At 37.6% G+C, this 27,452-nt stretch overlaps 1 protein-coding gene and 1 long non-coding RNA gene across 9 annotated transcripts in view; one reads left to right on the top strand and one right to left on the bottom strand.

The window, feature by feature from the left end:
- Positions 1-8,148, bottom strand: part of LOC132370548 (uncharacterized) — a 94,285-nt gene extending 86,137 nt beyond the window's left edge. For 5 of the 8 annotated variants that reach the window (XR_009504612.1, XR_009504614.1, XR_009504615.1 and 2 more), the window contains exon 1: positions 7,621-8,148. This is a non-coding gene — a long non-coding RNA (uncharacterized LOC132370548). Of the gene's footprint in view, positions 1-7,607 lie in introns of all 8 variants that reach the window. The other 3 variants (XR_009504613.1, XR_009504611.1, XR_009504618.1) reach the window with 3 other exon arrangements.
- AQP11 (aquaporin 11) lies at positions 7,959-20,783 on the top strand. The gene is made up of 3 exons (XM_059930746.1): positions 7,959-8,876; positions 16,283-16,399; positions 19,715-20,783. The coding sequence occupies exons 1-3, from the start codon at positions 8,258-8,260 to the stop codon at positions 19,792-19,794; spliced, it is 816 nt and encodes a 271-aa protein (XP_059786729.1). The 5' UTR covers positions 7,959-8,257; the 3' UTR covers positions 19,795-20,783.
- The last annotated feature ends 6,669 nt before the right edge of the window (positions 20,784-27,452 follow it).

Below are 27,452 nucleotides of genomic sequence, written 5' to 3'. Positions count from 1 at the left end.
CCATTCAGAAACATTGGGGGTTTTTTTTCTTTTCTTTTTTGATTTCTATCAGTTTACTAATAATTTATTTATTTTTTAAAAAAAGGCATATATGCAGAACGAGTGTTTCTCAGACAGATTGCAGGGACTGTGCTTATGCTATCTCCTAATCCCTTTCATATCCTCTAGGATGATCAGAGAATCAGTCCATAGGTGTCCTCAAACTATAGATATCAGTTCCCAACATTGACAACAGGTTGTACAACATCGACATTAGCAAGCCCTGATTTTCTGCTGCCATGATGGACTGAGATGAAAAGATTTCCCTGCTCCCAGTCTCTATTTTACTGAAAATAGGGAAGCTAATTTTATTTTTTAAATTTGAGGCTGTCTCATTTTTTCCTCAGGTATCTGTTTTATTTTCACTGAAATTCACAAAAACAAAGTTCTAAAATAATTCCACATCAACAACAAAATTCGTATTTATTAATTATTGGAGATTGTCATATTGAATTCTAAGAAGTTACAGAAACATTGATTTTCTTTTCTTCTATTAGAGAATTATGAAAACAGAGATACTCACCTCTCCCACCCCCATGATACTAGATCACAGGACCTGAGCACTTCAGCTGTTTATAAGTTATCAATACTTTTTTTGTTCAAATAAATGTAAAGTTTGATGTACCTTCCCTCCACACAATGGGAAAAGAGCAACTTTACAGTATAGAAACCTGGCAGACACTACCTTCATCAGGAGCTCAGAAGTAATTAACATCAGTAATAGGACAAACTGAAATCATGTCATCTGATAGGATACAATGAGAAGAGTATCCCATCATTTCTGTGGTATTCCTGTCAAAGATACATAACCTGAAACTAACATCTAGGCAACATCAGACAAACCCAAATTCAGAGAGGTGCTACAAAGTAACTGACCTGTAATCCTCAAAACTGTCAAGGTCTGAAAGTCAAGGAGGGACTGAGGAACTTTTCCGGACTGAAGGAGATTAATGAGACATAATGAGTAAATGCAATGCATGATTCTGAACTGAATCCTTTTACTATAAAGGACAGTGCTGGGGCTATTGGCCAAACTTGAATGGAGTCTGAGAGATAGACGGTAGAAATGTAAAGAATGTTAATTTTCTGATTTAGTTGATCTTATTGTGGTTACATAGGAGAATGTTGTTTTTTGAGGGAATAAACACTAAAATATTTGGGTTAATGGGACATCATAATAATATCAGCAACTTGCTTTCAAATGGTTCAGGAAGAAACCGTTCTTTGTATATACTTGCAACTTTTCTGTAAGTTTGAGATTGTTACAAAATAGTTTTTTTAATGTAATGACTCAAATCTCTTCCCTAACGTTCAGAGTTTTAAAGTTTCTGTCCCTGATAACATCAAGCCAAAGGACTTGCCTTTACAAGCTCTTAAACATCCCATCTCCCTCTCTGTTTACAGATGCCACTGTAACGTAATTCTAAATTTTGGTGAGGTTTTCTTCCGCCTTCATTTCTCTTTATCTTATGTGAGGCCTCAGTGCAAAATTCATCATTATATAACTTTCATCTGCTTGAACTCTATTTTTATATATTAGCCTTTATTAAGCACTAACTATGTGCTGGCCATGTACTAAGTACTTTTTAGTACTTAACCAGTACAGCATTATCTCATTTAACCTTGATGTCTTGCTACTTCCCTCTTCACACCCCAGCCTAGAGTACCCTGACCACCCTGGGCTTTCTCTCCGGGATTTGACAAACTGCAGTGGCTCTGTCTCTCTTTCCTTTCTCTTGACCTTTTAGCTCCTACTTATCCTAAAGGGATCAGCTAGAATGACTCTTTTTCCAAGGAGCCTTTCCTTAAGTTTGAGTAGGAGGCCCTTCCCTGTGCTCCTACAGAGTAATGTCCTCCTTTAACCATAGTAGTTTTACACTATATTTTAGTTTTTCTTCTCCCTTTTGTTCCCTCTTGTAAGCTAGGTAAAATCAAGGACTACATCTTCACTGTTATTTCACCAAAGCTAACAGGGTATGCTACACTGAGTAGGTCCTCAAAAAAAACATTTATTGAGTGAATAACTGAATGTATAAGCAAGGGAGGCTAGATGACTGGTCTCTATTGAGGGTCACCTTGATGAATCCACCACTGTCTAGGGTTATTTCTCAGTGTTGCAGGTCTGAAAACACAAGTGGATCAGTACCCAGAGTTGAGCTCTCTCTTCTCCTAAAGTTAAACTTTATCACACTAATAAAATCCAATAAAGGCCTAAAGGAATCAATGAAAAGGGGCCCTCACTGACCTAACATAGAAATAATAAATAGCATATCAAAAATAATAATGATTAAATGTATTGAAACATATCAAATATATAAAAATCCATGAGTTCATCATGGTAACAAGGTAATTAGTCATAATTAAAGGCTGCTGGGGCACTAACTCATTATTCTGAATATTAATAAAGGATATTGATTAAATCCTGGATTTCCTTTACAAACTGAATTTTAGAGTGACCAAATTGTTACTAAGGGAAAATTCTTCTTTATAGAAGAAATTCAGCTGATAAAGGAAAAGGAATGAGGGATTCAGAAAATCACTAATTTTCAACCCCTAATAAGTTAATAGAGCTATGAAAATAATGGATACTAAAAAGTGGAAGACTGATGGTATATTTATAAACCACTTGATCAATCTTAGTATTACCAAAAGTAGGCATACATTATATGCCTTAAGTACACAGTGACACTTATGAAGTATTTTGCCTTAAAAAAATAGAAAAGAAAGAAACTAAACTTAATTAAACATTTAAATGTAGCCACCAGTTTGAAGGAAATGCAAGGGATAGAGGAAAAAGTTAAATGACACCATGTAGAAGCAGTCAGCCAAATCCAGAATGTGGGACATTTTACAGAACAAATGACTTGGTTTCTCCAATAAATCAACAACATAGACTAAAGAAAACTAAGAGGCACAATAATTTTTAAAGAATGGGTTTTGTTTGGATCTTAAACCAAAAGACGTGTTTTTAGTCAATTGGAGAAATGTGAATTTGGACTGGGTATTAAATGATATTTAGAAAGTATCGTTAATTTGTTACATGTGATAGTAACATAGTGTTTACTTTTTTAAAAATAAATCTTTATCAATTAGGGATGCACCCTCAAGTATTTATGTGTAAAATGACGTTTCAGTCAGGTTTCTAGTAGAAAACAGTACTAATCAAATCAGGTAATTTAAAGAGAATTTAATAAAAAGGATCCTTTTCAAAGATGCAGGAAGACTGTAGGGAAACTAGAAGGGATAACACAGTACCCCTGGACTAGTAACAACAACTGTTAACACCCCTACGCCTAGGGGTGAGGAAAGGGTGTGGTTATCAGAACCCAGAGACAGAGAAGTCTTGTGACAAGAAGTTGTGACATTTGGTCCAAGGATACACCTGGCCGCCACAAACCCTCAGAAAGGGAGCCAGAAGAATAGTACCTCAAGGTATTAAGCTCCTGGTGATACTATCCATTAGCAGAACCCAACTAGATGCTATTGGGTAAGGAAGTCCTTATGCTATTGGGTAATGCAGTCCTTATCTGCATTCTGTACAGATAAGCCTCAAGGGAATCAGAGCAGGGATGAGAGGCAGAGAAAGAGTGGACTGGGAGGGGGACACAAGAGATATCCAGGAAAAATGACAAGATGTATAGAATTTGCTTTAAAATACTCCAACCTCCTCCCCACCAAAACTTTGAATAAATGAAACAAAATTGGCAAAGTATTGATAATCATTGAATAGTATATATAGTGAAAACTATATAGGAATTTACTATATATTCCCTCTGCTTTTGTATATGTTAGAAAATTCTCATAATTAAAAGTTAAAAAAATGATTTAGTCCCTTAAGCATGAACTGAAATATCATTTAATTATTTAATGTAAATCATATTCTTTCCTGATAGTTGAAATTCTTGTATCCTCTCTCCAAGGCTTCTTTTTCCTGGTATTAAGAAGCATGGGCCAATGTTCATTGCAGCACTATTTACAATAGCCAGGTCATGGAAGCAACCTAAATGCCCATTGACAGACGAATGGATAAAGAAGATGTGGTACATGTATACAATGGAATATTACTCAGCCATAAAAAAAAAACGAAATTGGGTCATTTGTAGAGACATGGATGGACCTAGAAACTGTCATACAGAGTGATGTAAGTCAGAAAGAGAAAAACAAATACCGTATAGTAACGTATATATGTGGAATCTAGGAAAAATGGTACAGATGAACCGGTTTGCAAGGCAGAAATAGAGACATAGATGTAGAGGACAAAAGAAGCATGGGAAGTCAAATTAGTACATAACATGAAATCAGAGCAAAAGGAAAAAGACAATCTAGAGGGCTTTTTCAAACAAGCCAACTTCTGTAAAAATCTGATCTTATCCATTATATGCTGATTCAATTAGTCCAAATTTAAAGCATTGGTGATGCCTTAAAATAATTTTAATTTACCTGCACTCTTCTTCTTCCACCATATTAAATGATATCTGCTCTATTTTTTTTTAATCCTCTCTCGACCTATGTAAAGCAAGGCTAATAATATCCAATGTTTGGCACAAAGTAGTGCTCAATAAATATCACATATTATTATAAGATTGTGTTATTGAGGCAGACTGTGTCTTATTAATGTCTGTGGCTCAACAAATATTTTTTTTTAACTGAAATTAGAATTAACAGGAAGATAGGGAATTCCTTGGCAGTCCAGTGGTTAGGACACGGTGCTTTCACTGATGGGCCCAGATTCGATCCTTGGTTGGGGAACTAAGATCCCAAGCAAGCAGCATAGCACAGCCAAAAAGATAAGGAAAGAAGGGAGGGAGGAAGGGAGGGAGGGAGGGAGGGAGGAAAGAAAGAAAGGAAGGAAGGAAGGAAGGAAGGAAGGAAACATATTACTGAGATAGAAGCAAAAAGTTCTCACAAAAATTTAACTGATTATATGTGATAGAGCACTAGATAAGTATCTTCCATTTTAGGATCCACTGATTGCTATGGACCTCTTTAAAGTTATAGTTTGGGTTTCCTCTCCACATAGGAAGCAGTGTATATAATAATAAGACATAACTGTTTCATATTATATTTAAATAATTCATGGCAAAGATTATAGAGACAGTCGCATTATAAATTTAGGACTTCATTTCTAAGAATCACCACTCAAAATAACTATTGATAATTTGTGGTTACACAACTTTGTGAATATAATAAAACCACTAAATTGTACACTTTAAAAGGGTGAATTTTATGGTATGTGAATTACATCTCAATAAACATTTGTAATAACCCTTTACAAAGCACTTCATCTGTATTGTCTCATTCAATCTTTACAACAAAACCCTAAATTAGTTATTTACCATAATATTATGATGAGGAAACTGAAGCTCAGAGAAGTTTAATGATTTAACAATTTCCTCAAGATCTCACAGTAAGCATAGCGTAAGATGCAAACCCTCATTTTCAAATGCTAAATCCAGTGCTTTCACCAAACCTAGTATTATGTACTTCCTGCCTCACAGAAACATGATATCTCTGAAATGCACAGAAGCAAAGTGGTTAAAAATGGGGCCAACATTGCTGAGGAAGCCAGACTCTTCTAATCTTCCAACCTATGGAAGAGTCGTTCTTCCTCATGAAGACACTGGTCTTAGAACTGGAATTTTGAGATCTGGGTTTGCAAGATGCAGCTGTCACCCATACCAACAAACATTTATGTTGAAGGAAATGGGGTGGATTAATTAGTGATTTTTTGTTTCTGAAAACAGAGATTCATGTGATGTGAAATAATCACAAGTAATTAATTGGGTTTATTTTCGCCTTGTTCTTTAATTGAAAGAATAACCAAAATCCTTTTAATAACAATGTATATTATAATGTTATTAAAATTTCTAATCAAAGTCCAAAAGGCTAGTTTTCTACATGGCTTGTGCTAGTAAAAGTGAATTATCAGCAGAGCAGTAAACAAAATATATTCACATTAACTAAAACTCAAGTGACTTCTAGTAAAGGGGAGCGATAAAAGCATTACACTCACAGTATTGATTTAAAAGCAACCTCTTTCAACAGCAGTGAGCAGACAATAGTTTTAATTTACTCTAAATTCTTTCCTGGTCAGGCACCAACACAGGAAAGAGGAAAGGACTTCCTCTTTCTACACAGTTTGTGTGTTTTCTGAAAGAATTTATCTTTTTAATTCAAAGAATGCCTATTGGCACCACAGAAAACTTGGGAGTTATGAAGAGAACTTTCATTAGTTATTAGAGGACAAATTGAGATTGGGAAGGAAAGCTGAGGAGAATCAGCAAGAATGATAGGGACGGAGTAAAGGGACTAAGTAGGTAATTAAATAGTTAATCCCACTAGGGGATTGTAAGTAAAGAAAAAATATGGGAGACCCCTGTAAGTTAATGATCACTCAAGAAAGCAGGTTTGCTTAACCACGAAACCAAGCAGGCTTGCGTAGCAACAAAACCATGCAGCAGAAGCAGGAGACATGACCCAAAACAATAAAACAATGGTGGCATGAGACTCACATCCTGCCCAGTGAACTCAGTAAGTTAATGACCCCTAGGACATACTCTCTGCACACATAAAAAACAATACTTTATGGAAAAGTGACATTTCAAAGTGAAAGACCCTCACTGTACTGAGACCTGAAATAATTTTTCCATAGTGCCATGACAGTCCTGGCTTGACCATGTAGGGACAAGAAAACTCCCCTGCCCAACCTGCAGGAGGAGCTGATGATGGAAGCTTGGCGTCTACTGAAGAATGAGGAAGAAGGTGGGTTTTTCCCCCCTCCCCACTTTTCCTTTGATTATAAAATTGTAGCCCACTAAGTTCTCAGGGCACAGCATCCTCTCGCCTGCCCACTTGTAAGCCTCACAAGCATCCTATTCTAATAAATCACTTCTTATCTATCACTTTGCCTCTGGCTGAATTCTTTCCGTGACGAGACAGAAAGGACCCGGGCTCCTTGGAGCCCCCCAGAGATGCCACCTAGTGGTTTCAAGAACACCTTCCAAGCGCTCTATCACTTGAAGCTCGGGCTAATTATTCCTCTCATTTTAGCTCTTCTCTCACTTCTCTCCAGCCCTCAGAAATGTGGACTTGTGTCTCAGCAGAGCCCAGGGGAGGCAGAACTGAGGCTGGAGAGTGCTGAGAAATTTGCACCCCTCTCCCCCAACTAAACCATGACACCCATTCCATTAGCAGAAAACCACGACAGGTGCAAGGTCTGAGGAATCCCAGACATTCCCTCCCAGCTGCACCCACAAAAGGCCGCCCAAGGTGGGCGAGCTGTTGTGAGTGAGGGGTGGTGGCAAGATGTCCTCTTTCAACTTCAGCCTAGCACTTCTTGAACATTTCCTGTCTGCCAGGCTCTGTGCTACTTGCCTTCCATGCTTTTTAAAAAACAAATCGATGAGGTGGGTCGTCTGACCCACAACTCTACGAGGTAAACGTCACAGGCAGGTGAAAAAAACTAAGGCTCAAGAAGACCCAGTTGCCTGCCCTTCTTCACACAGGTCAAGCCCTGGTTCGCTCTGAAATCTACTCCCCCCAAACCACCACCCAGCCCCACCCCCGACCTCCGCGCTGCACCTCCGTCACTTCCCGTCTTCTCAGTCGCCCCACAAATTAAAAACGAGGTGGTTGGTCGAGATGAGCTTTAGCGGTCTTTCCAGGCTGCCGGCTTTACAGTTTTAAGAGCGGGTAAGGAAAACACCTCAAGGTTCCCACGTCAAAGCACCTGTCAAAGCGCAAGGGGCGCGCTCCCTCCCGCTCAGCGCTGGGAGAAGCGCGCCCGGCGTCGCCGGGGGTCCGGCGGTCCCAAGTCTAGCCTCTCGCAAAGGCGCACGGGCCGCCGCGCGCATGCGCAATGGCCTCCGGACGCGCACCGTCCCTCCACTCCCCGCCCCACCCGCGCCTGCTTCCAGTCCCTGAGGGAAGCGGCGAGGACGTGTGCGTGTCCGGCTCCTGCTGACCGTTGGCCCCTCAGCCGGTGCTCTCGCAGAGGTGTCCTCGTCGCCCCTCCTCCCCGGCTCTGGTAACAACACCCTAGCTCAGAGCCGGGGAGGGGAGGAGTCCTTCCGCATAGCGCCCCCGGTGCCTCCAGCAAGCCTAGAGTCGGCCCGCCCCGAGGGGCGTGAGGGGGCGGGGCTGAGGACTTAGGACTCCGGCCCATACACCGCCTCCTGCCGAGCCAGAGCAGGGATCCCAGCCTGGTGTTGAGAGAGCCATGACGGCGCTGCGGGGCCTCTGGCCCGAGATGCAGGACACCTGTACCTCGCTGGGGCTGATGCTGTCGATCGTGCTGTTCATGGGGCTGGCCCGCGTGGTCACCCGGCAGCAGCTGAACAGGCCCACTGCCCACGCCTTCGTCTTGGAGTTTCTGGCCACGTTCCAGCTCTGCTTCTGCACCCATGAGCTGCAAGTGCTGAGCGAGCAGGAACCCCTGCACCCCACCTGGCCGCTGACGCTAACCTACTTCTTCTCGTTGGTGCATGGCCTGACTCTGGTGGGCACCTCCAGCAACCCGTGCGGCGTGATGATGCAGATGATGCTGGGGGGAATGTCCGCTGAGACGGGTGCGATGAGGCTGTTAGCTCAGCTGATTGGTGCCCTGTGCAGCAGGTACTGCATGGGCGCCCTGTGGAGCCTGGGACTGACCAAGTATCACGTCAGCGAGAGGAGCTTCGCTTGCAGGAATCCCATCCAAGTGGACTTGCCCAAAGCGGTCATCATAGAGGCCGTCTCCTCCTTTATCTTCCACAGCGCTTTGCTGCACTTCCAGGAGGTCCGAACCAAGCTTCGTATCCACCTGCTGTCAGCACTCATCACCTTTTTGGTCTATGCAGGTTTGTTATTCCCACAAAACACTTGGCATGTCCGGAGCTTCTATGACTTGAGGCTCTAAGTTCTTTGCCAAGATACATTTTAAACCATTATGCCCCTGTGATGTCAAAATTGGTATCTCCGTAATTCTAATCATTTTGCAGCTCATTCTTTACCGATAGGGTCGAAATATTGATCCTCCATTCAGTGCTTTTTTTTTTTTTTTAACACCCAGAGAAAGCCACTTATGTGCTGAAAGTGAGATCATGTGAGATATTGCCAAGGGTTCAAATATCCTACAAAGGGATTGTTGTAATGGTAGAAAGGAAAGATAACGTCAGCTACCTCTTGCCAACTTGGTATAGATCCTTTCTGAGACTCTCACTGAAACATGATCCTGGGTGTCAAAAGTTCCTTCCAATTTAAAGCACAAGCTACCTGATTGGTTAGTAGTAAGAGTGGGAAGTAGAAATTCTGTAGTTCTATTTCTTAGTTCTTTTTCTACAAAATTACTTAAAATCATTTCTTATCTCCTTAATAATTCATCTTGAGTTATAAGTGAATTTTTAATGGCCTATCAAGAAAGATGTGTTTTAAAATCAAAACGTGCTTGAAATCAAAGATGCTTTTTAAAAACTAATAATTCTTGAGAATCTGTTGATTTCTTGTAAACCATTTGTTTACCTTGACAGATCTCAGATTTAGTGGATAATCTGAATATTCTAAATGGGACAAGAAAATCCAAAAAACAAAAGTTTGATGATGAAGTGTGTTATTTTAAATGATCACAACAAAATATTTCATTAGGACTATATCTGAATTCTAAAATGTTTTGGAGGCAGGAATCTAATAAAAGGAATTAGTAGTAAGAGTCAGTCTTCTGCCCATTGAAAGGGAAACTATGAGTAGACGCAAACCTCAAGATAAGGACTTTGAAACATACGCTCGACTTCCTAGGTAGAAATGAAAGAATCTGCAATCCATTTCAACTTCTTTAGATCTAGTACCATTTTTTTTGGAGAGACAGATGGAAATAAATGGTATAGGAGAGAAGGAAGGATTTATGCATATTTGAGGGGTTGGTGAGTAGTTTCTTATTAAAGTTTTAGGTTTGGGCCAAAGCAAAAACATCCCTTGAAAAAAGTTATGCCACAATTTAGCTCTGTACTTACATAATTAGAAGTGGTAAACATTTAAAAGATGTTTTAAGTTAATAAAATGTTATACACAGTTCCTCCTCCCTCTCTTGATTATCCTTAAATTAGTATTCTTCCTTTTGTACTTTTAATACATATTTATGATTTCATAATAATACTGTATATAATATTAGCCAATACCTATTTTATAAGTGACAAAGATTTTGAGAGAAGAGAAACAAGATAATAATTGAAGTTATACGTAAATATAAGGAGAGTTATTAGAAAGAACCCATAAAATAACAATTTAAGGTGTCAAAAAACACTGCTCTCTTTCTTCCCCTCACATTATTGACCTAGACATTGCTGAAATGAGGATACTAATTGGTAGGGGAGGAGGAGAGAGTGAAGGGATCACTACAGCAGTGGTTCTCAACATTCTCTCTGCGTTACAGTCACCTAGGGAGTGTTTTAAACATACCCATATCTGGGTGCCAAGATTAAGATTTAATTGCTGTGGGAAGGGGCCTAGGCAATAGTAGATTTTAAATTTTCCCAGGTGATCCCAATATGAAACCAGGGCTGAGAACCACTGCTCCAGTCTAGACTTTTCTGGCCATTTCAGTAGCCACTAGTCACATATGGTTATTTAGGTATAAATCAACTAAAATTAAATATTTACTACTTCAGTTGCTATAGCCACATTTCAAGTACTCAATAGCCATATGTGGCTAGTGGGTACAATATTGGGCAGTGCTGGAGACTGTTTGCAGGGACAGAACCTAACAATTATTTACTACTGTTACAGAAATTGATACCCTATTATGATCTTCCTTTTCTGCCAATATAAGGGAGATAAGAATATTCATTGGGCAACATGCCAAGCATGTAGGAAATTTATATGAGTTATCCTAGTTAATCCTTACAGCAACCCACTGATGAATACATTATTCCCATTTTTATGTAAGTGAGGCTCAGAAAAGTGAAATGACCTGTCCAAGGTCACACAGCTAGAATGTTCTGGAACCATGATTTAAACTGACACTAAAGCTTATACTCATTTCATTATCAGCATTTCTACAGCATATTCCTCAAAAGTAACAAAAATATATACATACAATTGAATGTTGTTCAGCCATGAAAAGGAATGAAGTTCTGATACATACAATAGGAATGAACCTTGAAAACATTATGCTAAGCAAAATAAGCCAGACACAAAGGGACAAATGTTATATGACTCCACTTACATGAAATATTCAGAATAGGCAAATTCATAGAGTCAGAAAGTAGAATAGAGGTTACCATGGGCTGGGTACCAGGGAGGAATAGGGACTTTTTGTTTAATGGGTACAGAGTTTCTGCTTGGGGTGATGGAAAAGTTTTGGAAATTGTGGTGATGATTGAACATTGTGACTGTAACTAATGCCATGAATATACACTTTTAAATGGTTAAAATGGCATATTTTATGTTATGTATATTTTAGCATAACTTAAAAAAATTTGTTACAAAAGGATTCTGTTGCCAAATAAATTTGGCAAACACTGGATTAAACAGATTTTCTAATTTAAGACTTCACAGAGCCTTTACTATGCTACTGTTTATTGTGAAACTCCACCAAGAGGAGCATGTGGAACACAGTTTTTCAAACTTACGGAATCCATTTGTCTAGGAGTGTGTAGCAGAAGAGAACATACTTTGGGAAGTGCTGCACTAAGCCATGTCACTCCTCATTTTTTCTATGGATATAAGTCATAACTTTAGATCAGTTATTCTAAATAGAGTGAACTGTTTGGGGACTAGCTGAGTGTGTGTCTTACCCGGCAGAGGTGAGGCTTTTGTAGGAAGGAGTTAAGAATGGATAGGGAAGGAAAGTCAGGGGAAGCATCTGCTAAATCAGGCATCGTTACAAGTTACTTTGATATGTCTTTCTCTCTCTTTTTTTTTTTTTAAACTTCTAAGATACTATTAGTACTGGTTTGGCTAAGTTGCATGCTGGGATATTTCTTTAATCACTTGCATTTTGAGGACACCCAGAAGTCACTAATACAGGTCACATCAAAAGAACTGATAATTTAAGATTACAGAACATAACTGTCCAGCAGCGTAGCCACAGGCTCCTTGGATAGCCAATGATCAAGCGTCTGATTGTGTATTTATTGATTTAGCATCCTGCACTTTGATGTGCAGATGGAGGCCACTGATGTCATTACCACTTATCATGTATTTATTGACTTCCCAAATAAAGTGAAAAAAAACTGTGTGATTTATTAACATATTAAAGCTGTTAAAACTATTAATGCAAATTTCAAGCAAATCTTCCTTAATTTAGGTTTTGGGAGAATTTGGTTCAATGACCAGGGTAAGAGAGAACTGCATTCATTTTTAAATTAATTACATATTGGGAAAAAAATCTGTTATTTTACATATCCAGATAGGTTGTCTTTATTACTGTACCCTGTTCATTTCCTTTGTAGAATTTTAAATTATATACTTGTTTTCTGATGTAATGCCCGTCTTCCTCCACCAGACAGTAAGCTTTATGAGTACAGAGACTAAAATTGTTTTATTCATTATAAGTTATAATCAGGACTTAGCATGGTGTCGCCTGTTACAAATAAATACTCATTATTTTTAGAATGAGTGAATGAATGAATTAGCAAATACTCTATTCATTTAAAAATAGAAAGAAGTAATACATATCTGGGTATTCCATATTTTATGTCTAAGAGCTTTCAAAATAAGCCTAATATATTGTTTGAAGTAACTGTATTTTTACTTCATTTCATTACTCCATTCAGGAGGTTTTTGTATCCTTCTAAGTCACAAAGAATTTGGGTAAGATTATTTGTCAAAGGAGAAGGGAACTAAGTCCTATACATACGTTCATTTTTAATACAATAACCATATGAAATAGGTGCCAATTTACAAATGAAAAACAGCTTCAAACGAAGGTCCAAAACTTTTTTTTTTATCATGCCAGTATAATATAGTGGTTAAGCACACAGCCTTGGAGTTGGACTGTGTCCGTAGGAGAGATAACTTAATTTAGGTCTGTTTCCTCATCTTTAAAATGGAGACTAATACTATCTATCTCTTCAGACTATGATGAAGAATAATGTATTCCAAGTTCTTCCCACAATAACTGGCACAAATGTTCTGGTCACTGGAAAGGCCTAGCTTCCATTATAAATTAGTTAATTGACATTCTAGCTTTTACACGAGTCTTACATGATTTTAACTAGTGTCATTCTGTCACAGAGAATTTGATTCCCTTTAGGAGTACTGAGAAACATTAGTGCCTATAATTACCAGATTTGGGACTCAGTCTTTGTGGTAATTTCACCAAGGTCATACTGTCTTCTAAGACTCTTGGCAGTCAGCCAGCTGGATCTCCCTGTTGATACCTCTTCTTCAACATATGTTATGGCTTCTCCCCTCCAGACATCAATATATAGTAACTTATGTTTCAAAGCCATTTTCTGTAAGTTCTGTGCCTGATGGATGATTCTTACTTTTTAAATAATTCACATTTAATTACACAATACATGAATGTGTTATTTTTGTAAAAAATGGAAATATTACCAATGAGACTTTTGATTGCTATCCTTCATGCCTGTCCCCTCTCCTTCCCTGCCTACTCTTCTCACCAGTGTAGTCCTGTGCGTGCATATGTGTGTCCTTCCAAATTCTTATGTGCATTTATTATACATATTGATAGGACCCTATAGAAACTATTATATGTGTTCATGTTAACATGAAAGGTATCATACTTTACTTTCTGCAGTTTGCTTTTTTTAGTGGTGTGGTTCAATGATATTATCTTGGAGATCTATATTAGTAAAGAGATTTCGCTTGTTATTTCAGTACTGAATGGTATTCCAAATTAATAACAAAGTTGTATATGTAGCTACCTTCTTCTGAATAGACATTTAGGTGTTTCCCAGTTCATTGCTACTATAAACAACCTTATGTGTGTCTACTAGTATACAAGTACCAGTAGTTCTCTAGGACAGTGGTTTTCAATGGGACAATTTTGCCCCCCGCCCCCCCAGGGGACTTTTAGCAATGTCTGGAGACATTTTTGTTTGTTACAAGGTGGGAGATGGATGTGCAACTGGCATCTAGTGGGTAAAGGCTAGGAATGCTGCTAAAAATCCTACAATGCAAAGGACAACTCCCAACAAAGAATTACCCAGTCTAAAACATCAAAGCCAATGCCACATTTTGGGCCTTTTGCTGACACAATGGATTTCTGAATCAGTTAACTTATCCTTAAAATAACAGTAATTTATTATTTTTCATGACTTTGTGGATTAGATAGGAAATTCCTGAGATCATATAGCTGGACAGTTGGTATGTCTGGAAGAGCCAAGGTGCTTCACTCGTGTCCAGCAGTTGGTACCAACAGCCATCTAAGATGCCTCAGTTTTCTTCCCTGTGGCCTGTCATCCTCCAGCAGCCTAGACCAACTCACTTACATGGTCAGGGCATTGTTCCAAGAGAGTAAAAAGTGGAAACCGACGATGGCTTTATTGAGACCTGAACCTAGAATTCACTCAGTGTTGCTTCTCACACTCAGAATTCACATAGCATCACTTCTGCTGCATTCTATTTGTCAGTGCAAGTTGTAAAGCCAATCCATATCCAAGACAGGGGAATAGACTGTACCTCTGGGTAGGAGGAGCAGCTTCTACCAAGTCACACTGAGCAGAATTGGTGATGTAAGGGTTAGAAGATAAGTGTGAAGTAGTTGGAGTTTTAGAATGGTATAAAACTGACTGACAGTGTTCTTAGACCTAATGGAAATACCAAAGACCTAACGGGAAAACTGAAGCAAACTAATTATGAGGGCAATGATTCAGTCTATTTTTATTGATAAATGCCAAAAAAAAAAATCACAGGTCACTTATATTATCACAGCACATATTACATTATATTTTATTATAAAGATCTGTGTGAATCCTTATCTTTTTGTCCATGGTGTCTAGAACATAAGAACTCAATAATTTTTTGTGGAATTAAGCTGAAATGACCACATGCCAACCAAACAATTCTGTTGGCCCTTGGCAGTTGCAGGTTTAACATTCCAGGATGTGACTATTCAAGAGTGGTCCTGAAGGTCCATGATGTGATGTCATTTATAATTGCTGAGGCATGAATATGAATCATGCTGTGAGGCTGGTATGCTAAAAAGGACTCTTAGCCCTGGAGTGAACTCAGTTCAGTGTCAACATCTTTACCTCAACACAGCTTCAATGTTTTCAGCCTATCAGGAGTGAAATCTCATTAGTGAAATCTTATGAAAGGGTCTCTTAATTTTCAATTTTACTTCACTGCATTTTATAAAGACAATTAACATGCTATAGTGGCATATGTCCATGTAAAATTTGTGAAGATCTCCGGATCTGTAGCTGTGGCTGAGTCAGAGGCAGACAAGTGTGCCCAAGCTTCCACATGGAACAACCACCAGAAATGTCTCTATCTCAGGGATACAATTAGAGTATGTTTTGAAAAGCGGAGCCACAGTTCTGGTGAGTACCACTGGACAGGCAGTCCAACCTCTTTTGCCTTTCCTTACTTGCTGTGTAGCCAGAACTATAAACTCCTGGGCCCCATCTGAGAGAGAGACCCTGTGTGCAGAGCTGGACCATGAATCCTGAAAAGTAGTCAACAGTTAGAATTTGTGCTTACCTTTCACGACTACTCAGTGACTTCTTTTTTTATTTTTAAAAATTTTGTAACCACGTTATTGAGATATAATTCACACACCATTCAGTCACTTCTTCAGGGCTCTGCTGCCAAGTAAAAATGGAGTCAATGATAATGCTTTGGTCCATTTTATTTTTTGTTTTCAAAGCAAAGGTACTTCTGCTCAAGAGGATCCTGGGGTATTGTACCCATTTTAAATGTACTTTCGTTTTATTTTTATTATTATTCATTTAAGTTTATGAATGTTAAGGGCAGCCAAATCTCCTGTTTTATAAAACTGTAGGAACAATAACAGAGCAGGTTAACTTTCAATGTGCATTTTATAATATACTATAGGAAAAGCATTGGATTAAAATTCTTAATGTCCTTTGTCCCCCCACCCCCGCTTTTTTGCACCTGGCATATTATAATCTATAATCTATTTTTATTCTCTATGCCAGGTGATTCTGCAAAGGAAGATTACAGAATAAGAATACTTGAATACCTAAAATGAAATAGTTACATTTAGTAATCCCTGTATTTCTAGTTGCAAGAAAATGTAAGATATATGGTTTGGTATCATTCTGTTTAAAATGTATTACAGGAGGAAGTCTAACAGGAGCTGTATTTAATCCAGCTTTGGCACTTTCACTACATTTCAAGTGTTTTGATGAAGCATTCCTTCAATTTTTTATAGTATATTGGCTGGCTCCTTCTTTAGGTAAGCATATTTTTATTTAATATGATTAAAAGATTAGAATCTTTTAAATATGATATGGAATGTCACTGTAACATGTCAATTTCCAAAGCCAGAGTAGGAACAGACAGAAAAGAAAAAAGGTAGGAAATGTTATGCCTGAAATAACATTTTATTTTGTGCAGTATCCTTTAAAACTTCTTTTATCTTCAAAGAAACAAATTACCTAGTTAAGGATAGTCAGTTTGAGGTCTGATACCACTTTAAGAAGCCCTCAGATATGAGGGCAAAAAAGTGAGGAGTAATTATTTCCATTAAAAAATAATCTTTTTTTTTTGCTAAAGGAATTTGTTTTTTTCAAGTGTGTGAGCTCCAAATAAAATACTATTTAGTTCATTTGACTCATTTTACAGAAGGGCATCTCATGAAACAATGCAGAACTATAATAAATGTAGTTTTAAAATTTTCCACAAGTTGCATTCCTATTATCTCTATCTGGATCAGATATGTAAAATTCCTCTTTTCAGGTAGGTCAAATAACATAAAAAAGTTATAACTGTAATCATGATATGCATTTCCTTATGTAAGTTATCAGCATTTCTTGATTTTGTTTAGTCATCTGTTTTAAGCCTGACTATAATTCATAACTATAAATGAATATGAGGATAGCTGGCCTTCTGTTAGTTCATCCTTCTTTTTATCCAGTTTGCATTTTGTTTCTTGTTGCTCATTTCTTTAAAAAAAAGGGGGGGGTGGGGAGGAGGGTACTTATAGGAGAGAACATAGGCATAACAGGTTTGAATAGCCATTATACTTCACTCCTTCCATTCACCTTCCACTCCTTTCATTTAGGAATTTTCCTCACATTTAGTATCTATTATGCTCAGCAATATCTATAGGCCTAAACATGACGAATATCAGAGAAAACCTGTATTTTAAAATGCTAATAATGGTAGCTTTTTTTCATCTATTGATTACTAGTATTTTCCAATAAGTTCTTTAAATTTTCTCTGCTCTTAACTTTTAAGAAGTAAAAAAGGTCACTGAAGTTCATGAAGAAGTTAAAAAGGTCACTAATTGGACCGGTCTACTTAAGTTTTTATATGGAAAAATTCTCTTAATATGTCTTATTTGAAATGAACATATATTATTAACATTATATATTTGTTAATGTGCTCCAACTACAATTTTAACAGTAGGCCCATGATACTAAGGAATTATGTCATTCACTACTTGAAAAAAACCTAAAAAGTAGGCCTTTCCAAAATAATTTTAAAAGAAAAAAGAAACAGAAGTCATTGCCATTCTCTGTAAAAAGACCATGACTTTTTTTTTCATTAAACACATTTCCTAGCCTAAATCACTTGATAACTTCTTCCTGGAAGAACATACTGGAAAAAAGTCTCATGACAGATTAAAAAAAAGGAGCAATCACTTCTGCCCCTTTAGCAAATATACAGACCAGAGAGTAGTAGGGTAGGAAAACAGACTATATTCTCTTCATGATAGTGTGGTGCAAACAGGAAGATAACATTACTTGTTGCTGTTACCAAAACATTTTAAAGAACCCCTTATCCAAAAAACAATCCAAATACGCAAATGAAAAACAAATATACTTTTATTTCTTTGCTTCCTATTCAAGGGATCTTTTAAAAATGGAATTGGGATCAAACTTTTTTGCAATTATGTATGGCCCTAATTAGCTTGTTGAAAATATACATTCAAAGATTCTTTCTTTGTTGACCTAAGGATCTCCTAGCTTTTTCTAAACAGACCCAAACAAAATTTCTGTTCTAGTTCTTCATTTAAAGAGCCACGTTCCTATACTGCTTTAAGAGGTTTGTGAATGAGAAACAATATAGAAATAACTCGATAGATGCGGATAAAAGACATGTGACTAAATGGCAGTTTTTAGAATACTAAATTCTGGCTTGCCACTGACTTTTGTCATACACTGAAATTACATTCCCACTGGGGAAAAAAATGGCCTCAAATGAAGTAAGGTCACTATTTAACTCTAAGAAGGATAAGAAAAATAAATTTTATTTTTACAAGAGTCATTCAAAGAGCTAAGAGATGAGGAGTCGAAGCAAACAAACACTAGGCAGTGCCACAGAGTGCGACAGAGGAGAGTAATCGCAAGATACCTATCTTCTTTCCCTTCTTGACCAAGCAGGGAGCCAACTATTCTTGGAAGACACGGTCCTTGTTCTTTCTTGTTTCTCTTCATAGCGGAGATAATTATAATTCCTTTAATGGGCCCTGCCATCTTCCCCAATTAATAAAATGTTAGAAATGTGACTATAAGAATGTATATAAATTCTCTAGCTTACACATTTCATATAATAAAAATTAGCAAATTCTATTTGCTTCTATGAAACTGCAACTCCATTTTTAGAAAGTTTTAAATGTAATGTCTTATTTTCTAGCTCTGACTTTATAAAGAATATGTCAAATTTTGTGGATTTATTAACAGATTGTTTCTGACTTTTTAAAAATCTAAAGCCTTTGGTTGCAAATCAGATTCATCTTTCAAAAATATGTTAAGCTATCCAAATGCTAGTCAAACCTTAAGGTTTCCTCTTGTTAGCAAACAGGAGTAAACTATCAAATCTGCATGTGACAAAAACACATTCTTAATCTAAGTTTAAACTGATTTCGAGCTTTAAGCCTACATACCTTCAGATAAAAACATTAACCATTGCAGACTTCTCTGTTAGACAGTGATTTGAGTCCTGTGCCTAAATCTCTTCTGTCCCTATTTCCCACTGAAAAATTTTAAATCTTAAAAAATGTTTTTAAAAAAAAATCACATTTTTTACATATATATATATGCTAGTTTAGATTTATCTGGCATGACCTCAAAAATGAAGATGTGCTAATATGTGATTTTTTAAAAAACATTTATATTTAAGATTTAAAATGTCAACTGAAGTTTTCTTTCAGATACTTTGCTTATTAATACAGCTCTAAAAGCTATTAATGGTTGAGACTAAAATGGAGACCCAAGTCCAGAGTTTCTCACTCAGCAAGTCAGTAATGGAGCCAGAACTAGAACTCCAGATCTATTTTATTTATCCTTTGAATTCACTGTTTAGATCCTACTGGTTTTTCCAAGTACATACTGTTTTTAAGGATTCATGGTTGAAGAAAAATAATATGAGAATATTATATTTTAAAATACCTACATGTTTCATGTAGAATTGATGTAGCTAATTCTTTTAAACATAGCTCTACAAATCTCTAGGTATGTAATTGTATATAATCTTAAATTATAACCACTGAATGATTATGAACTTCCTTAGGGATTGTTTTGTTTTTACTGTATTTTTCTTTCAGGTATATTGCTGATGATTTTGATGTTCAGTTTTTTCCTTCCATGGCTGTATAACAACCATACAATTAATAAAAAGGAGTAACTATTCTAAAAGACTAAGTTTCAGGACAGTCAAGATGGATGTGATAAAGATTTTATCACCTAATACTCACACACTGGCTGCACTGGATTCGTCAATGTTATCTTCCTTTGAAGAAACTGCCTTAGAGTTTTCATCACTGGGACTTAAAAAAAATTACTGTGAAAATAAGGTATCCTGTGTTTTTCAGTTAAGACTTGTTCTTTTAAGCGTGTATTAAATGCTGCTAGAAAAGACTCTTTAAATATAAATCTCAAGTGATAATTGTTAATTTTGATGAAAAAGAAATTGAGTACAGGGTGAGAAGGGAAGGGAAGGTGATGGTAGGACCAAGAAAGAGTATGTGTATCATGTGTCACTTGAATGAACAAGATTTTTAACCAAAGTACAAACAGTCATGCTTACAAAACTGGAGAGAGGATACTTTTCAGCCACTACCTCACACAGTGATACCATCAGCAGTGTCATCTTTCAATAGGAAAGTTGCTTTTGGAAGTAGATTATATACCTACTCATACTCAAGGGGGTTCCTGAATTTTAAATATATTCTAATCTAAAATATTTTCTCTAAATAGACAATCTCACTAGCTTTAGGCAAACTGTCATTCTTTAGTAGAATAAAGCACTCATACAAAGTATAAGCTTTTCACATTCTCATCTGACTGAACAGCTACCTTATGAAGTAGGTAGGGCATGTATTTTTAATCTCCATTTAACAGATAAGGAAATGAAGTCTAGAAGGGGGTTTACTGCTTTGCCCAAGGTCAAATACAGCCAAATACCATCTTTAAACTTCTACTTCAATACAAAAAAATATTCTCTGTCATCAAGACTAAAGGAAAATTGAAGATTATAAAGAAACATTAAATACTTTATAATGTTACAATCTGTTTAGGAATTAACAGCTTTTTTTTTTAGGCTTAAAGAACCTTCAAGTTTTCCTCTGTTAGAAGCTTTCTTTTATTGTATGTCTACCTTTTTTTTTTTTTAATTCCCCCCCTGTATGTCTACTTTTTATTAAAAGTTCAGATGATAAAAGGTTAAGTATGTTTCTCTTCAAAGGAATTCCATTATCAGAGTTAAAACTGAAAGCAAAAAAAAAGGGGGGGGGGAGGGGCGAAATAAGATCTGTTTGAGTAATAATCAATTAAGCAACTGATAAACTGCCAGGTGATCTAAGTGCTGCTTGGTGATCAGCCTGTTATAGTCACTCTCTTTACACCTGCAGACTGAACCAGACTGCTGCAGGCTACCCAACAAGGCAGCCAGTTTGACGGTCATGGACTTTTGACTCTTGAACTTATGAATACATACCGTAGTATTTTCTATTTTAAAAAGCAGAGTTCATAAAATTGCAACAATGGCTAAATGCAGTCTCTGACTTGTTTTATTTGGCCTGCACAGTATTTAAAACAAAATAACAAGCTAGTTATTGTAAGTTTTTAAACCACACAAAAATCCATAGTTCTAGCTTCTCTTGAAAAAAATCAAAAGATCAGTCAAGGGCTTCCCTGCTGGCGCAGTGGTTGAGAGTCTGCCTGCCGATGCAGGGGACACGGGTTCGAGCCCTGGTCTGGGAAGATCCCACATGCCGCGGAGCAACTGGGCCCGTGAGCCACAGCTACTGAGCCTGCGCGTCTGGAGCCTGTGCTCCGCAACGAGAGAGGCCGCGTTAGTGAGAGGCCCGCGCACCGTGATGAAGAGTGGGCCCGCTCTCCGCAACTGCAGAAAGCCCTCGCGCAGAAACGAAGACCCAACACAGCCAAAAAAAAAAAAAAAAAAAAAAAAAGCAGTCAATATTAGGCCTGACTTCTGCTATTACAAGCACACAAAATGACTGGTCCCTTCAAAATAGTCCCTTTGCCGCTCCCTATGTCTTCCAAACATGAAGCTGAATTTCACTTATTATTTCATGGCTGTTTTTCTTATAGGAATTTTTTTTATTCATGTCTCTTTATCATGAGACTGCGGTTTAAGAAAATTGAGCATTAATTTGTGAAAATACCCAGCCCTCTAAACTTCACTTGTCAGAATTAGAGGTTGCGACTCCTGATGACACGGCTTCCCCTGCAGCCCTCTCAAATGGTAGCTTAGCTGTTTTCTCTATCACACCTCTTGATACCACTGGGCCTGGAGATGGAACAGGTCCCTTTCTCCTCATCTATTCTCTGCTCCCCCCTTTAAAAACATGTCATCAGACCATGCCACCTTCTACCTGGGTACTTCTTATTGCAGTTATCTACCGTACAGTCCCCTCAATTCCCTCTTGATCCTTTAGGAATTTAGTTCCTGTCTCACTCTCTCTCCACAACACTACTCCAGTTATATTTGTTGGCGATTTCAATACTTACAAAGATGATCCTTCCAATATCTTGGCCTCCCAGTTCATTGGCTGAACTTGAAAGGCTCTTCAATAGTTTTTCCCTTCTCTTCTGCCTCAACTACAACTTTGGTCATAACCTTGAGCCTGTCATTACCAATAACTCAAACTCTTCTCTGATCTCAAATACCTCATTCCCCAACCACTAACCCCTCTCTCCAGCTCACTCGCCCTACTATCTCATCTCCAGTGATCCTTTGAACCCCCATGGGGAACTTCTGTCCACTGATACCACATGTTTTCACATCTTTCTCCCCTCTCAATTACTCTCGTCTCCTTCAGCAGCTTAAATTACACTCTTGCATAGAATCTTAACTCCCTTGTTCCTTTATCTCATCATACTCACATGGCTTAACCACAATTTGATTAAATCCAACTGTCTGCTTATTCCATGCCTGCACCCAAACATGAAATAGAAGAAAAATTGGAGATAGCAGTAGGACAGTTCTTTCAAAGACTTTTGCTGTAAGCAAAGAAAATATGGCGGAAATTGGGTCAAGAAAGAATTTCCTTTAAGGTGGGAAAGACATCAGCATGTTTACATGCTGAGGGGAATGATGCAGTAGAGAAAATAATGATGTAGGAAAGGGAGGGGAGATTTCCCAGGTCCATAGTTTTTAATTGGCTAGCAAAGATAGAAGCAAGTGCACAACTGAAGGGGCTGGCCTTGGCTAGAATCACAAACAAATCATTCATAGTAACAGGAGAAAAGGTTAAGAATATATGGGCACAAGAAGAGTTGGTTGAACAGATGTGATGGTGGGAGTCTGAAGAAGTTCTTCAGTTTTCCTCTTCCCATTTTTTCTTGAAGCATTCTAGTCAGCCCTTCAACTCTACCATTCCACTGAAATTCCTGCCAAGGCCATCAATGACTTCCATGCTGTTAAATCAAGTTCTCATACTCCTTACCTATCAGCAGCATTTGATACAATTTATTGCTTTCTCCTCCTGATTCACTTCACTTCCAGAAAATTATTGCTTTCTCAGTTTATTCTTCCTCCTTTCCCCAAACTAAATGATAGCTTCCCAGGGCTCAGTCCTCTGAGCTCTTTTCTATTTATACTTACTCCCTTGGTAATTTTATCCAGTCTTGTGGCTTTATGGCAACTATATCCTAATAACTGCCAAATTTCTATCTCCAGCTTGTACAACTGTCCTGAACTCCAGACTCATATCCATCTGTAAATGTAACTCTATACTTGGTTGTCTAACATATAACTCAAGTTAATACATGCAGCTCTAGTTAATTCAAACTGCATAGTTTATCCATTCTATTGATGGTATTTGTACTTACTCACTATTAAATCAATGCATGTGATAAACATTCTTGTGCAGGTCTTCTTGTGTACATGTGTTTTTCTAGGGTAGTAGGCTTTCATACTTTTCATTATGGCCTACTAGCATAGTTTGGTCAAGCCTCCATTTACTTACTCCTGTCCAGATTATTGCAGTAACTTCCTGTTTCTATTACCAGAGTGATCCTATTAAAACAATCAAATCATGCAACAGCTCTCTATTTCAGACTTAAAGGCATATATTCTTCGATTTAACTATTACAAAACTGTACACAACTGTTGGTGCAAAATATTAATGTGCTGGGAAAAACTGCACATGAACCAATGTGATTTCTGGGTTATACGGACATCACTGCCCTACTCAGCAATCATTTGTGAGCTAGTTCACATTATTTAAAAACACACTGTAGCAAAACTATTAGAATGCTAGGGCTAGAATAACCACACTTGAAAGCATCCTACATAAGGAATAATTCCTAGCTTCTAAAAGCACACAGGATTCCACAACTTCTTGCTTTTAAAAGACACTGTAAACAAAATGAAAAGACAAGACACAGACTAGGAGACTGGAATCTAGAATATATAAAGGACAGATCAGTAAGAAAAAAATAAAACTGGGCAAAAAATATGTATAAGTCAAATGTACAAAGCAGGAAGGTGTTCAATTTCACTAATAATCAGGAACATGGAAATTACAATCTTGATGAAATTCTACTTTCATATTCATCAGGTTGGCAGAAATTCAGGAGTCTGGAAATATCAAAAATTGATAAGGGTATAGAGAAGCATTATTCCCTAATGGTGGAACTGTAAATAGCTACAATCGTTTTGGAGAACAGTTTAGCAAAATCTAGCAAACTTTAAGGTTTACATAAGTGGGGCTTCCCTGGTGGCACAGTGGTTAAGAATCCGCCTGCCAATGCAGGGTACATGGGTTAGAGCCCTGGTCCGGGAGGATCCCACATGCTGCGGAGCAACTAAGCCCGTGTGCCACAACTACTGAGCCTGTGCTCTAGAGCCTGCGAGCCACAACTACTGAGCCCACGTGCCACAACTACTGAAGCCCGCACGCCTAGAGCCCGTGCTCTGCAAAAAGAGAAGCCACCACAAGGAGAAGTCTGTGCACCGCAACAAAGAATAGCCTCTGCTTGCTACAACTAGAGAAAGCCCACACGCAGCAACAAAGTACCCAACGTGGCCAAAATAAATAATTAAAATTTAAAATCTTTGAAAAAAAATAAAAATAAAGTGCTTAAGTAGGAAAAGCAGCAGAAAGATTCAATTAATAAAAGTTAAAAAAAAACCATGCAACCCAATACTATATAGTGTTTATAGCATACATACACATTTAGCAAAAATACAAACACATACATAGTTATGATCAATACCAAATCTGGGATAGCGGGTACCTCTGAAGAGGAGGAAGGGGACTGGGATCTGGGGAATACAAAGGGAGCTTCAACTGTATTTGTACAATTTTATTTCTTAGCTGCATGTGAGTATATGGGTATGTGTTAACATTAGTCTTTTTTTTAACTGAAGTATAGTTGAGTTACAATATTACATTATTTTCAGGTGTATAGCATAGTGACTCAGTATTTTTGCAGATTTTACTCCATTATAAGTTATTACAAGATAATGACTATAATTTCCTGTGCTACAAAATATATCCTTGTTGCCTGTCTACTTTTCACATGGTAGTTTGTATCTGTTAATCTCATACCCCTAATTTGTCCCTCCCTTACTTCTCTCTCCCCTTTGGTAACCACAAGTTTGTTTTCTATATCTGTGAGTCTGTTTCTGTTTGGCATATACATTCATTTGTATTATTTTTAGATTCCACATATAAGCGATATCATATAGTATTTGTCTTTTTCTGACTTATTCTACTAAGTATAATATTCTCTAGGTTACATTAATCTTTTTAATATGCCAAAAAAATTTCAGAACACTAATTATTTATAAAGTTAGGTAATGATAACCAACTTTTCCTTTACCTGCAGAGTTTTGCAGTTAAACAATGAATGATAATTGTAAATTTTTTAATTCTTTGAAACTCTAAACTACGATATATAGCCCAGATCCCTATTCCTCAGATAAAAATTATGACCATGCAGGAGATGTGTTAGTTTTCTAGTACCACCGTAACAAAGTACCATAAACCAGGCGGTTTAGAATAACAGAAATTTATTCTCTCACAGTTCTGGAGGTCAGAAGTCCAAGCAAGGTGTCAGCAGAGCCATGATCCCTCTTAAAGGCACTAGGGAAGCATCTGTTCCAGACCTCTCTCTCCTAGCTTCTGGTAGCCTCAGGCATTCCTCTGCTTGTACATGCATCACTACAATCCCCCACCTTCACGTGGCTTTCCCTCTGCCATGTCTGTCTCTGTGTCCAAATTCTCCCTTCTGATAAGGACACCAGTAAATATTACATTAGGGCCCATCCTAGTGACTTCATTTTAACTTGATCACCTCTGTAAAGATCCTATTTCCAAATAAAGTCACATTCTGAGATGCTGGAGGTCACAATTTCAACATATCGCTCTGAAGGGACACAATTCAACCCACGAACAGGGAAAAAAAAACTCAAGTCTCCCTCCTACCCCAGTCCCCTACTTCTCCCAAAAACAACTTTCTTATGCATCATGTATATGCACATGATACGTAAAATCCCCATTGTAACCTCCAGCCCCTTTTCTTCGATACAAATATCTCTGTGTCTTGTTTTTTAATCTAATGTATCTTGGAGCCTATTCATTATTGGTACATAGTATCTAACCAATTCTTTTTAAGGGATAGTTTTCCATTGTACAGAGGTACTGTAAACAACTGACCCAGGCTTAACTATAGACATTGAGGTTGTTTTCAGTCTTTTACAAATAAAGTTGCAATTACTATCCTTGTGCTTATGACTTTCCTAATGTGCAAATTTATCTTTTCGATAAATTCCTTTAAGTGAAGTCTCTGGGTCTCTCATGTGCATTTTAAGCTTTGACAAATATCAATAGTACGTTCCTCAGTTTCTATAAAAACCTTTCTTAACTTTAATTATATACAACCCCAATTTATAGTTTTTGTTGTTGTTGTCTCTGTTTGTTTTTTAAGGTTTCGGGTTGCAGTAGACAGCTGTAAATTTTTGCAAGCCAGCATCCAAGCATCCTTTCTATTTGGGATAATCCACCACTGTGAGAATCTGAGCAGGGGCAGTGCCCTCCCACTACAGAAGCTGAAAGGGCCAGATAGTCCTGTCTTCTGGCAACACACACAGTGCCAACCAGGACCCTGGGGGGACTCAAAGACACAGAAGCAATTCAATCAGTCTAACACCCAGAGGAATCACAACATCTTATGTAAACCAATCCTAGTTTCTAAACTTTTTCTGAGCCTGGTTTATTTCAGCTTTCATGTCCATTTTGTGAGCTACCAGATAGCCTTTTTTTTTTGTTTTTCTGCTTAAATTAGCCAGATTTGGATATTTACAACCAGAATTTAGGCTGATAATTTTGGTCATACTTTTATGAACATAAATTGCTACACTATTCTCATATTTGCATTACACGCTATGAAGGCTTAGACTGCTATATTTTGGGGTAATACATATTTGCTTTTCTTCATAATTCTGTCAGCTGTTTACTGATGCTATTGATATGCCTGATGCAACCACCCCTTTTCTCCTTTTCTAACCTGTTACGTGACTAGAAACTAGATGAGCAAGTACATTGGACCTGTTTGTAGAGCAAGGGTAGAGACCTGCAGTGAAGGCCTGAAGGTCCTTCGAGAAAAATGCATAATTTTATCACATCTGTTTTAATTGCTCAGTGGAATTTTAAATATCAGGCATCTCAGATGTATTCTAAGAGCTGAGTTAATATTACATTTGTAGCTGCTTCTTTCTGTTATAGAAAGAATTAACTACTTTTGGTAATAATTAACATTTATTGCATCATCTTCTACACACTGTTGTTAGTGATTCATACAATTTTCAAA

Source organism: Balaenoptera ricei, chromosome 8 (assembly GCF_028023285.1).
Source record: "Balaenoptera ricei isolate mBalRic1 chromosome 8, mBalRic1.hap2, whole genome shotgun sequence".
NCBI lineage: Eukaryota > Metazoa > Chordata > Mammalia > Artiodactyla > Balaenopteridae > Balaenoptera > Balaenoptera ricei.
The sequence above is the reverse complement of the archived record's forward strand: the minus strand, read 5'-3'. Positions and strand labels throughout refer to the sequence as shown.

Coding starts and splice junctions, on each gene's coding strand:
- AQP11 (XM_059930746.1), top strand. CDS start 8,258: ATGACGGCGCTGCGGGGCCTCTGGCCCGAGATGCAGGACACCTGTACC. Junction 8,877..16,282: donor CACCTTTTTGGTCTATGCAG/GTTTGTTATTCC, acceptor AATGTATTACAG/GAGGAAGTCTAACAGGAGCT. Junction 16,400..19,714: donor TTGGCTGGCTCCTTCTTTAG/GTAAGCATATTT, acceptor TTTTTCTTTCAG/GTATATTGCTGATGATTTTG.